This window comes from Panthera pardus, unplaced genomic scaffold (genome assembly GCF_024362965.1).
Source record: "Panthera pardus isolate Hobbes unplaced genomic scaffold, ASM2436296v1 HiC_scaffold_12, whole genome shotgun sequence".
Taxonomy (NCBI): Eukaryota; Metazoa; Chordata; class Mammalia; order Carnivora; family Felidae; genus Panthera; species Panthera pardus.
This window is the reverse complement of record NW_026526677.1, coordinates 14,686,248-14,699,884: the sequence shown is the minus strand read 5'-3', so window position 1 is coordinate 14,699,884 and position 13,637 is coordinate 14,686,248. Positions and strand designations below refer to the sequence as shown.

The window sequence follows — 13,637 nt, the reverse complement described above, 5'->3', positions numbered from 1 at the left end:
TATTATGCATCTTATGTTGCTTTTGTTAATGACTTTTGTTAGGACTCTGGATCTCTCTCTCTCTCTCTTTTTCTTTTACCTTCTCCTCTCTGGAAATAGGGACCTCCTCCAAAAGAATCCCAGTGCTCCCATAGGATTACCCAAATTTCCATCCTGCTTTTCAGAGGAAGAAATTGATCAGAACTGGCAGAATTTCTTTATCTACTTTGGATCCGAATAACAATAGCAGTCTCTAGAGACACAGTGCCCAGAACTTGGCTAATGCTAAAAGAGAAAGTAAAGATAAAGCCTGAAAATTCCTATGAGCCTAGGGAATATAACCTAGGGCAGCTGATTAGTATTATTTGCTGAGGATTTCTTAAGAAATGCTTCTGGGAAAACAATTTCTTAAAATTTCAAAGTCAAAAAGTTCTTATGATCTCCTCTCTCTTTATGTCTCTTGCAGAGAAAATTTCCTGCAGCCATACGCTCAAAGAAGGTGAGTGACTCCTAGGGCAAATATATATATATATATATTCACACTGCACATATATTTTGAAACATTCTTGTTTACTTCTGAGTATGAGCAGGTGCCAGGGAGTTCTACTGGCATTTAAAATCCTAGATCACTGACTTGTGGAGTGAATACATACTTCTGTGTGAATCAGGATCATTTTCAGCAATATTTAAATCTTCCTTCACTTAGCAAAACAGTGCTACTTTCCTCCTGGAAATTCAAGGAAAGCAGTGCTTGTAGATACTTTTAGAGAATGTACTTAGGTTTGTTTCAATCACTGCTTTCTAGTTTCATATTTTCAACCATAAACGCAAGTGAAGCATTACCAACTGTAACTGAAGGGGGGTATGTGTGACCACGACATTTTCCTGAGTAATTTAAAACTACCTTGAAGACCATCTACAACTGATGTGCAGGTAATCACTCTTAAAATCCTTCTTTTAGGCTCACTAGATCTATTTGACATTTGTTGTGTTGTTTTAAGGATATACAATCTTACATGGTATGTCAAAATTTAAGCAAGACTAAAGAGATTTTGCAATATTTATTTCTTACTGTGTCTTATAGAGTTTGTGCTTTTGAAGAATACATGTTACAAATAATAAAATTTTTAGGTTGCCAGTGACCTTCCAGCCTTCCACCTTTGAAGAAATTCCTATCTTTCAAATGACTCATCACTTTAAGTTTTCTAGATTCATCATAATCAGGAAAGGTAAGTTTGTAGTAAGACACATGTTGATCACATCAGTAGAAATGTATGTAATTAGTATATACAGACCCCAGTTGACTTGTAGGAAATGTAGTTTTACAAAGCTGGTCTTAACTCCTGGGGTGAACAGGACTGTGAAACAATACTACAAAAGGCACAAATTGACTTTTTCATTTAATTTTGGTAACATGAAAAACAGTCAACGTATTTAAAACTACAGGTAAAGAAATTCCCCCAGGTAACCAGTATTTCACCCAACTGATTTTATTTTCCACCAAAATATTATCCACATTGAGGTTTGTTCTGATGGTCCTTCTAAAATCTCTGTTGCAGTTTTGCTTTTGTTTATTTCAAGGGATTTGATTCAGGATGTATGTGTATTTGGAGGACAATTTAATTCTTAACCCTTTCACTCAAAGAACAGAGAACATAAGGAAAAGGTATATAATTGCAATGTAGTCTCAATTTTCTTTGGTGATTATGTTTCATAAACTCATGCATTCCTCATTTTTTCCTTGGGTGATGTGTCTGGACCACAGTTATAGATGTTGAAGTCCAAGATTAGAAAGGATCAATGCCCTGTAGAAGTGAGAACTGCTTGTGTGAATGGGGAAATCCAAAATGGTCTCATTTATTCTTGTTAAAATTCCACCATGGATAGTAACAGAGTACAAAACACATAAATTTGGGGGAATAAGGTGTGGCAATAGTCTAAATTCATGCTGGATGATTATTGCCTCTTCTGATCTGGAAGGGTTTTTTAGATTTAGATGTCAGCTTCTATATAAAGCTTAAATTTCGAGATTGAAGACAAAGAAAAAAAAAGTAGGCACATATCAGTTCACATGATTTCACTTAATATCAAACAGGTGACCGTTGAAAGCCTTAGGTGCCAATAGCATCAGAAGTTTACTGAGGTATAAACAACGCTTGAATACAAGTCGTTTGCTCTCTAAGTTCCTTTACCCTCTGCGTCATTCCTTAAATGTTTTATTTAGTTTTGATAGAGCACAATGAGGGAAGGGCAGAGAGAGGGGAATAGAGAATCTGAAGCGGACTCTGGGCTGACAGCAGCCAGCCCGATGTGGGGCTGAACTCATGGACCGTGAAATTCATGACCTGAGCCGAAGTTGGAGCCCAATGGGCTGAGCCTATCAGGTGCTCCTTCATCAGTTCGAATCCTGTCTATATTGCTTTTGTAGGATCACTTGTTGTTTTACTTGGTAATGTCTCCTTTGCTTCATTTTTGTGTTATGCTTTGAGGGTCTCAAAACATGCCATTTATTTTTCTTACTACAATTTCTCTCTCTGGACGTTGGTGCCGTTGTCATTCTGGTGCCCCCAAGGAGTGACGATATTTCCATAAACACACAGATTGGAATAGTTACAGCTGCGGTGGTCAGATTGAAAGCCTGATGGTTTCAAAGAGGACATGTGCTACACCACGCATTCACTCGTAGAACTATCGTATGTTTTACAGCGATCTGGGAGTCTGTCACCTCTCATGAGATGAAAATATGATATTTCCTCCCCTGCTGTCTTCTCAGATGCGTGCCCCTTTGCTTTGGGAAACTGCACTAAATGAACAAGAATTAGGGGATGAGTTCATAAATTTTTCAGTGTATTGGCTCTCTGATTTGGGACATTCACTTAGTTTTTCTTAATCTGTTCTTTCCATACTGAAAAGAACACGGTGGGATTCGATGAATACTAAGATTTAAGTCATTATCATAACAGGACTTATTACTTAGTAATAATTATTATTTAGTAATTATTATTGAGTAGTAATTATGTAGTAATAATTATTTAGACCTGTTATTTAGTAATTATTTTAAAAACTACCTCGGTTTCAGATTTTATGTATATTTACATGAAGGAATGCAATATAGGTAGGGGTGCTCGGTCGGTTAAGCGTCCAGCTATTGATTTTGGCTCAGTTAATGATCTAGCAGTTCCTGAGATCGAGCCCTGTGTCTGGCCCTGCACTGACAGCACAGATCCTGCTTGGGATTCTCTCTCTCTCACTCTCTCTCTCTCTTTCTCCGTCTGTCCCTGTTGCACACTCCCTCTCTCCAAATAAATAAACATAAAAAATAATAAAGGAATGCAGTATAGTATTTTCCTAAGTTAGTTATGATTTACAACTGCAACTCTAACAATGTACACAAAGATATAAGAAACACATTAACTTTTATGAAGGAAGCATAACTTGTGCACAATTTTGAGGCTAAGACCTGTTATCTTCCTGTTAAAAAAGGGAGACTACAAAGTCCTCCATTTCCATTAGTGCTTTCTTTTTTTTTAATTTATGCCCATTATTAAGTTTAATGACGATGGAGTTTACCTTAAAACATGCATGTACACTAAAACCAAAATAAGAGATGTACATATTTTTTCTAATTCTTTTTCAAAATGTCACTGATAAAACTGCTCTGTGCTGTGTTTTCAACTATTTTTGTGCCATAACATAGCCAGCAAGATTGACTTTTGGTTATGTGCTACCCATTCCATTCCCACCCTTGTATTTCAAAGAATATTACTTGCAATCCGAATCACTCAAGGCACAATTTAGGCAAATGTGCTTTTGTTTTTGTTTTTAAATGCAACTGCATTCCTTGATTGTATGCCTTCAGGCAATTCAGGAGAATGTTCCATATCATGCTGGGGAAAGAGCGTTACCTGGAATGAAAAGCCTGTTGTGAGTAATGAACACAAGGGAAATGAGGAATAAGATAAATTTTATGCATTAAATTAATGCCACTGTTATCTCAATGTTATAAATAAGAGTAGTAGAACTTCTGTTTGGAAAATAGTAATTTTTAAATCATGATATTTTCAAAATTTAATCAAATGTACTTTTAACACTATCAGTATGACAGACTATTTGAAAAAATTAAAAAATCATAGCGGAAGCAGTTGATTCCCAAGAAAAAAAAACATAATAATATTGATTTATGATTTACCTTCTGTGATTTGTTGAGTTAACCTTTTGTTTTATTAGAAATTTATTTATGATTGTGTTAATATTATCAATGTTTTCATTCAAATTTTTTCTTTCCAGATGCTCAGTTATCTGTGCATAGCACACAATTTATGGGAAGTCAGAGGAACATCTCAGAATTCATTCTTTTGGGACTTTCCTATAACCAGAACATACAAATTTTTTGCTTTGTATTCTTCTTGTTTTGTTATGTTTCCATTTTGGTGGGAAATCTCTTAATTCTCGTCTCCATTCGATGCAGTGCCCTTTTTTACCAACCAATGTACTATTTCCTCGGTCACTTATCCTTTATGGACATTTGCTACACCTCCTGTGTGACACCCAAACTGATAGGTGATCTGCTGCTGGCCAGAAAAACCATCTCTTATGGTAACTGCATGTTACAGGTCTTTTCCTTGCACTTTTTGGGAATGATTGAAATCTTCATCCTTACAGTCATGGCCTTTGATCGCTACGCTGCCATCTGCAAACCTCTCCACTACCTGCTTATCATGAACAGAGCAAGGTGCAATCTCCTAGTCTTGGCTGCTTGGGCTGGTGGGGCCGTCCATTCTTTTTCTCAGTTTTCTATGATATTCCAGTTGCCTTTCTGTGGCCCCAACGAAATCAATCACTACTATTGTGATATCTTCCCTTTGCTGAAAGTTGCTTGTACTGATACCTACATCACTGGTGTCCTTGTGGTTGCCAATTCAGGTCTGGTCGCTTTAGTGACCTTTGTTCTCTTGTTTGGGTCTTATGTTGTCATATTATTCACTTTAAGAAATCAGTCGGCTGAAGGAAGACGCAAAGCCCTCTCCACCTGTGGGTCTCATATCACTGTGGTCATCTTATTTTTTGGGCCTTCAATCTTTGCCTACCTTCGACCTCCGACCACGTTCCCTGAGGACAAGATATTCGCTCTATTTTACACCATCATCGCTCCTATGTTCAATCCCTTAATCTACACCCTGAGAAATACAGAGATGAAAAGCGCGATGAGAAAAGTTTGGTTTCAAATGATATTTTTAGAAGAAAAACACAATTGATTTGTCCTATTCAATATGCTAAAAAGTTTATGCAGGAGTAAAAGTGGACTCGGAATCAGAGAGCTCTGTTGGTGTTCAGATCACCGAAACCAAATCGTTCACTTTATGAATGTCAGAGATGATGAGCCGAAGCATTGTGAGCAAGGTGACAATTTTACCAGCCGAACTGAGATTGGCTTAGGGCATCTGCATATTAAACATATTCCAGGCTGAGGGAACGGTGGGGCTGTCATACCCAGTAGTCAGTTATGGAGCTGTGAGGCTGACGGCGAATTTTAACATTCATTTGCATATGAAATTGATACACGGGGATTTGACAACATTTTGGCCCTCTGGAGAAATGAACAAGATTAAAAGTGCTTTTCCGAAATTAAAACAGAATGTTTTTAATTATCGAATTTTATTTCCTGTAGAATATTCATCCGAATCTCATGTGATGACACTCTGCAATAAATTATGTGATGAAAAAAAATCAGGCAGATAATTTGCTTTAGAGTTGCCAAGAAGAAGGCGTGGCTACACTGGTCCTCTGGGGAGTTACAGCAACTTTTCCCAATCCCATCTGCCTTAAAATTTCATAGGCGGGGACAAAGGGACAGGTGGTAATTTACATTTCCGTTATAGTGTTTATTACATCATATATGTTCAGAATGTGGAAAGACAGAATGAGAAAATTAATAGATCTTCTCTCTTTCCAGTAAAGCTCAATTAGTTGAATGACTTCAAGACTGTGCATTTGTGGGGGCGCCTGGGTGGCTCAGTCAGTTAAGCGTTCCACTTCAGCTCAGGTCATGATCTCATGGTTTGTGAGTTTGAGCCCTGCATCAGACTCTGTACTGACAGCTCAGAGTCTGGAGCTGCTTCAGATTTTGTGTCTCCCTCTCTCTCTGTCCCTCCCCGACACACACTCTGTCTCATTCCCTCCCTCTCTCTCTCTCTCTCTCTCAAAAATAAATAAATATTTAAAAAACTAAAAAAAAAGGACTGCATTTTTGGGGGTGGCCGGTTGGGTGGCTCAGTCAGTTGAGCCTCGGACTCCTGATTTCAGCTCAGGTCATGATCTCACCGTTCATGAATTTGTGTCTGCAGTTGGGCTCTGCTTGCAATTCTCTCTCTTTCCCTCTCTCTCCTTCTCTGTCTCTCTTCCCCTCCACTGCTCATGCTCTCTCTCTCTTAAAATAAACACATAAAACTAAAAACCAGAGACTGAATTTGGGAGAAACTGCACATATCAGCTTGTCTTGATATATAGACAGGAGAGATGAATTCAATTTCCATCCTAATGAACAAAAATGGAGCCGTTTGAAAAAAAAATTTAAATAAATCTTCCATTTGCGTAGTTCTTGCATATAGCTTTGTTTCCATTTAAGGTGAGAAATGAAATAATAACAACAAAATACAGTTATTTGTGATATTAAAAGATTTACTACCATGTCCATGAATAGAACACATTATTTGTAGGTATTGAGAAAAGCAAATTTAGGAGAAAGATTTCTCAAGAGAATTAGAAAAAAAAATTATAAGAACATATTTTTGTACTATCAATAAGATACAAATAATTAAAATCTTTCTGGAAAAAAATAGACATTCACAAGAAGGTGGTTAACACTGTAGTATTATCAAGGGAATTTTTTTGAAAACATGAACTATATTTGAAAACAAAATGCAATAGAATTTCAAAAAATGATGTCAATAGTAATACAAAATGAAAGGGAAGGACAGGGAGAGAAAATGATAAGAAATGCAAATTGTAGCAAATTTATATGTGAGAAGAATTCTATAAATTGCAATTTTGACAAATTACTAATAAAAAATGAGTCTTGGGGCACCTGGGTGGCTCGGTCAGTGGAGCGCCCGACTTCGGGTCAGGTCATGCTCTCACGGTTCATAGGTTCGAGGCCCACATCGGGCTTTGTGCTGACAGCTCAGAGACTGGAGCCTGCCTCAGATTCTATGTCTCCCTCTCTCTCTGCCCTTCTCTGCTCACACACTCTCTCTCTGTCTCTCAAAAATAAATATATGTTAAAAAAAATTAAAAAAACAATGAGTCTTGTGCTTGCTTAGACGACATCACTTACTACCAAGTATTAGGAGAGAGTGTAACAATGTCTACAGGTTTTGAGAGAAAAAGATTGACAGGGAGGGATAAGCCTTATTCTGTGTCCTACTGTCTTTCATTTATGCAAAAAATAAAAAGACACCTGCATATCAATTGGGCTTCATAATTTTACTAACCACATATTCTTTTTGATCAAATATTTTACTTTATTGATAAGTTGCAGAACACCATAAGGGATAAATCAATATAAAAACCTTAAAGGGAAATCAGAATATAAATAATTGGCATATTTTGCCTTCATCCTCACGGGCCACATTTAATAGCATTTAGGACAAGGAGTCCTCACACTTTGAAATGCATGGCAGTCTACCAAGTTTTTTATGGCATGACTCTGGTCAAATCAACAAACATCTATGCATCATCTGTTCTTCATTTATAATATAAAACTGATAAGGAAAGTCATTAATGTCACTTGAATATGAAATTATGAATTGAAATTGCATTTGAGAAATAGATTAGTGGTTAAGATACATGGAACAGGTTTTAATTAAGACTTTAAACATCTACAACAGAAGTCATATAACTATTTCCATCTTTCTTACTCAATGGATGTGTCTTTTTTTTTTTTAACATTCATTTTTGAGAATGAGAGACAGAGAGAGACAAAGTATGAGTCGGGGAGAGGCAGAGAGAGAGAGGGAGACACAGAATCTGAAACAGGCTTCAGGCTCCGAGCTGTCAGCACAGAGCCAGATGTGGGGCTTGAACTCGTGGATGGTGAGATCATGACCTGAGCTGAAGTTGAACACCTAACCAACTGAGCCACCCAAGCGCCCCTCAATGGCTATGTCTTGATGCAGATTTCTTCTTCTGTTTCGTGAGGAAAGGAACCCACCAAGAAGATAACATGTTATTTAGAGAAACATAATTTATAATGAATTCTCCAAATGGCTAAAATTGAGGTTTAACTATACAAGATAGGCAGCTAGCAAATGCTTGTTTAATTAACCTTCAGAGTTGCCCAGATTCTGTCTAAGCTTTACCTATTCAAAATGTGTTCTGTGGATAAAACCAGCTAGACTATGTGCTAATACATCACAACAGCCTTTATTGAAAGCATATTCTTCTCCCTCCTGTGATTCATGAGTTAATACTAGCTCATTCATCATTTTTAAGTCACAGACTACTTATGTTACATTGATCCCTCAAATTCTACTCTAACTATTAAGATTCTGTGGTGAAATCAATCCCCAAGGCGCTTTTGATTCCCATTTTCACTGACAATGTGAGCAAGAAAAAAGGTATTATTGATTATTTAACTATATTTCTCATTGATATCAATATACAACATTTTTATTAAATACATTGTATCACCAAGAAACTGAAATTTTCTACTAAGGTATTTTCCATTAAGAATTTCATGCACAGAGGAAAATGCTATAACATTGATTAATAAAGTTAAATAAGAAATTCATGATAAGAAGATATAAAACTCATAGGATGTTCAAATATGTAAAAACAAAAGGCAAAAAGCCAAGATTGAAAGCCATATTAAAATATTCCAAAAAGTTGAATGTAAGTTATTACTGTTGGAAGAAGAAGTAGAGAAACTGGTTTTATTTGGTCTTTATGCCTAATTCAAGAATTAGTGATGCTATGATGCCTGAAAGAGTGGTTTGAAAAAATGTACATGTGTACACATATGATATATATTGATAGTGTTTTTATCTGGCTAGACGGATACTAAATGTACTTTTTTGAATTGTTATTTTCTAAAAAGCCAGTACAGCAAGACACATGTGGATATTTTCACCCTGGAGGATGGTGAGTCCATAGGAACAAATGTCCTTTTTTGATGAGGAAGTAAAGCTAGAAAGATTCAGGGGTAGGGGTTGCAAAACAGACCCTGGATATGGCTGCCTGGTGGGGAAACTGGAAGCCCAGAGGGGATCTGATGGAAGTTCTGGGCTGAGAACAGGAATAACTGTGAAAACATGACCTAGACTGGAGAAAGTATCTTTAAATAAAATGTCAGAATGTCTTAAATCAGGTTTCAATGGTCAAAGGTAGAAATTTCAGTTATGAGAAGAATCAGTTCTGAGAATGTAACCACAGAAAGGTGAGTACAGTTAAGAATATGGTTTTGTATACTTGAAAGCTGCTGAATGTAGATCCTGAACATTCTTACCACACACACACACACACACACACACACAGTGGTCAACTATGTGAAATGAGGTAATAATGTCTTGATAATAATTCCACAATACATATGCGTATGAAATCATCACAATGTGCGCTTTATGTTTGTCAATGATTCCTCAATAAAGTTAAAAAAAACAGGTTTCCTTAGGAGGGTGGGGAATAGACTGGACCAAAATGAAATACCTAGACTTGTTTTCAAGTTAATTCTTTGAGGGCAAACCCAAATTCGCACTTTGCCCTGGGTAGCTTCAGTGCCTTGGATATGGTTTTAGGGTTGTCTTGTTATGTATTTTTCCCATAGAAATAAAAGATACAAAGAAACTTGTAAGAGAGAGAGAGAGAGACAGAGAGAGAGAGAGAGAGAGAGAGAGAGGTGGGGGCCAGGGTTGGGGAAAAGAACTGTAAAAGAAATATCCCTGTAATCTCCATATGAACTAAAGAGTAGAACAATGACATCATCTCCAGAGTCAACCATTGATGCCTTCCTGTCCTCACTCTCTCCCCTGCCCCCAAAATTACCTATTCTCTTGACTTTTATCTGCATCTCCTTGCCTGGCAACCTCAGGCAAAGTATTTATCTTAGCTGTTACAGAGATTTTTTCATGGGTAAAATAAGAACACAGGGTCCTCGTGAAAATTAAACAAGAGTACTTAGGACATGATACACGGCAAACCCTCAGTGTGAATTTGCATTGTTGATTCTGCTCACACAGCACATTGGAAGTCAGCTCAATTTTTACACAGAGAAAAAGGAGGAAAGACAGATGTGCAGGAATGATAGAAGGACTTGGGAAACAATGAAAACATGTTCAAATGCAGCTTTTGTTTTTCAAATCATTATTTTTTAATTTTCTAAACCAAAACTAATACAAAATAATACTAAGCCTTATTAGTTTACAAGTTTTCCAGAAATTTACCTATACTCTTGGAAATGAACTAAAACTCATTGTAATTCTCGTAGAGAATACAATAGGACAGTTTTTGAGGACAGGTGAAGACCATTAGCCACCGTGAAGGCCAGGGCTGTCCTTTACTCCTGTCCGTTTGCAGAGATTAGAGAAAGGATAGGCCCTTGAAGAAAAAAATCCCTCAAGTTTGTTTTCATGACACAGTTCCTCAGGTGCGGAGAATTCAGTCATCAGGGCCCAGGAGGAATTTCTAATGACAGATTCCTAAGTCACACGCAATGTTAATTGTGGCTTGCATGCTGTTTATAATCCAGATGATATGTATTCTCACTGCACTTGGTCTGATAACTCAGATCTAAAGGAAATCTACATGGTGGACTTATGATTTGGGGAAGGTAAATCCAAACTCCTCAGGAAGAAGTCAGTGTGGTAGAATAAAAGAAATGTAGTTTTATAATGCATAGTCTATTAAGTATTATTCATGCGAGCTTGGACATCTCTAGGAGTAATTTTGAGGATGAAAATATCGACCGTGATTTGATCCCTGTGAATATAAAAAATACGCCGCTTGACTTCAGACTGTCACTCCGAACATATGACTTCTCATCGTTTGTGTGAATGTTGCTTGAGTGATTGGTGTCAGTTGTCTCTGAAATGATACAAGGTTTTTTTTGTTTTTGTTTTTTTTTGTTTTTTCCTGAGAATGGCTAACGAGTTATGCCAAGTGAAATGTGAATTCAAGAAGCTGAAATGAAATAGCAGAGGCGAACGACTAGAATTTCAGGGAGGAAAGAGAAAACGCTGAAAGGAAGAAGTACGAATGGATCCACAGCAAAGTGGAGGAACGTGTGTGGTGAATTACTTCTCCTCCCTTCCTGTTTTCCTGCCTGAATGTGTGCTATCAGCTAAATTTACTTTTGCCTCCGTGTTATAGCTAACAGACTGTCATTTAAAGTTAAATACAGGCATCTTCTCTGAATTTTATAGCCTAATTTGTTTTGAGCTTGGGGCAGCGATAAATTCAAAGAGCTGCCCATTGAGAGTGCAATATGACATTCGAAAGAGACAGGCAGACAGTGAAAGGGAAATGACGCTTAGGTGGATAGCAAATTTCAAATGAAAAAAATAAAAGGACTCTTAGAACTCTCGCTGGAAAGTTGATAAAGTATTGATCTAGAAGAAACGGGTTCACAGGTCACCAAGGAAAATGATAAAACTCAAATTCAGAGGACGAGTACACCCCCTCCAGTAACCACTATTATGATAACTGATTTCCCCTTTCTCCTTTAACAACAACAACAAATATCCCCAAGCGTTATGTTAACTGAATACCCTCCTCAGGTCACTGAAAAATCAAATGAAAGTATCTCAAAACTTGAGTCTCTGTTTACCTTACCTCTGTTTATTTTTCTTGCCCTCCCTTATTGACTGCAATAACTGTAGTGACAATAATTTCAATTATTATAGACCATTTGAAATCATTGCCATTATTTCTTTTAATCATTTACAAACATTCACTGATTATTGGTTAAATAATGGTAGCTTGTATTTGACAAGAGACAGAACAAAGATAAAATAGTTAGAAATATTTATTGAGTCCCTACCATGTATTGGGTGACTTACCCATTTTATCCAATTAATTCTCACAACAGTGTTGGGAGGTAAACGTACTCACCAGCGATGGACTCATCCATTGGCAGTATGATGGTCTGAGGAAAAACAGTACATGCCAAAGATCATACAGATTAGACGGCTAAAATTCAAAATTAAATTTGTGCAAGCACTTCTTAACTATTTCAAGGCAGAATATAAAACAGTCTCCCCATCCTTCAGGAATTTAGGATTACAAAAAACAAGAATGTATAGGGTTTATTTTGGCATAGGGCAAAAATGGAAATATTGGGGTCAGTGAGACAATCTTCTAAGTAATTACAACATCAAATATTTATTGAGTAAACACTAAGTACCAGTAACTGTGGTAACTACGTAACATTTTGCTAAGTGCATTGCAAAGTGAGATATATATTATTTCAGATTTTGACTGTACTATTTGCATGTATGGTCTTGGGCTAATTATTTAATTTCTCTATGAGTCAGCTTCCTTTTTAATAATAAAATCAGTTTGTTAGTGATATTTCCTTGTGAGAATTATTGTGAGGGTTTAAAACTTTATGGTAGGCACGTGGGAATGCTCAAATTGGAAGGTAATATAAGAACTATTAGACTTACTGATAGCATAGTAAAATAACGGAATGGGTCCATGGGCTCGTTCATGGCAGTCAGAATATAAACCCAAGCAAGTTCACCTCATTATGTTCAAGGTTTCCCCAAACTTTAACAAGAGCAGACAGCCCAAGGGTTATGCAAAATCTTAACCGAAACAGATAAATTATCAAGACTGGATTTATCCTTTTTAGGATGGGGACCCTGAGTACAAATGCCTAAAGGGAGGGAAGAGCTATAGCAGAGAATAAATTACAATCTCTTTTTTTCTAACCACTGCTCTTACAAAGGGACTATTTGTGGCTAGCATCACTCCTCATGTATGAGAGCATCACAAGATTCAGTGCATTTTATTCACTTACGTGAGCATAACGTTCTTCCTCTTGATAATTGGGCTACATATGCAGGAGAGAGGAACAGAGGGAGTTTATGGTTTCGTTTGAGTATTTTCTGTATGGTATAGACTTAGAGACTTTGGCTTCATTCATCATCTCTTTGGCCATCTGCATATCAAAATTACAATAGTTGAAAGGGTTTAAGGACCATGATTTTGGAGGTTATTTGGTTTTGCATGAAATAATAAGAGAAAGGGGGTTTTAAACATTACATTTCTTCTGTTGCTTTGATTCTATACCCTTTATGTATGAACTCAGGCTCTAGATTCAGAAAACTCTGGTTTCAAATTCTGTTTTGCTAAATACTAGTTGGATATTCTATGTATACTTTATCAGGAAAGCTTCAACTAATTTCTATCTCCGGAAGCTGTTATTACTCTTGTACGTGTGTCAAACTGCGCTTACTACCGTATTCATTTAGATGGTGTTTTTTTTTCAAAGTTCTCATTCATCTATTTTTAAATTTGAAATTCAGAACTCTCTGATTTATTTAGGGAACAAATAATTTGTCTACATTTTAGACAGTTGAAAGTATTGAGGGGAATGAAGTTCAGAGTTCACACTTAAAATTGATAACTGAATCAAAAGTAGAAACTAGTGGGAAACCTGGGTG

The 13,637-nt window shown here is 36.7% G+C and overlaps 1 protein-coding gene across 1 annotated transcript; it reads left to right on the top strand.

The window, feature by feature from the left end:
* The first annotated feature begins 4,298 nt into the window (after nt 1–4,298).
* Nucleotides 4,299–5,234, top strand: LOC109245284 (olfactory receptor 4P4-like). Its single transcript, XM_019412590.2, has one exon. The coding sequence runs from the start codon at nt 4,299–4,301 to the stop codon at nt 5,232–5,234; it is 936 nt and encodes a 311-aa protein (XP_019268135.1).
* The last annotated feature ends 8,403 nt before the right edge of the window (nt 5,235–13,637 follow it).

What these genes read in the sequence shown, in the direction of transcription:
- LOC109245284 (XM_019412590.2), top strand. Translation starts at nt 4,299, where the DNA reads ATGGGAAGTCAGAGGAACATCTCAGAATTCATTCTTTTGGGACTTTCC.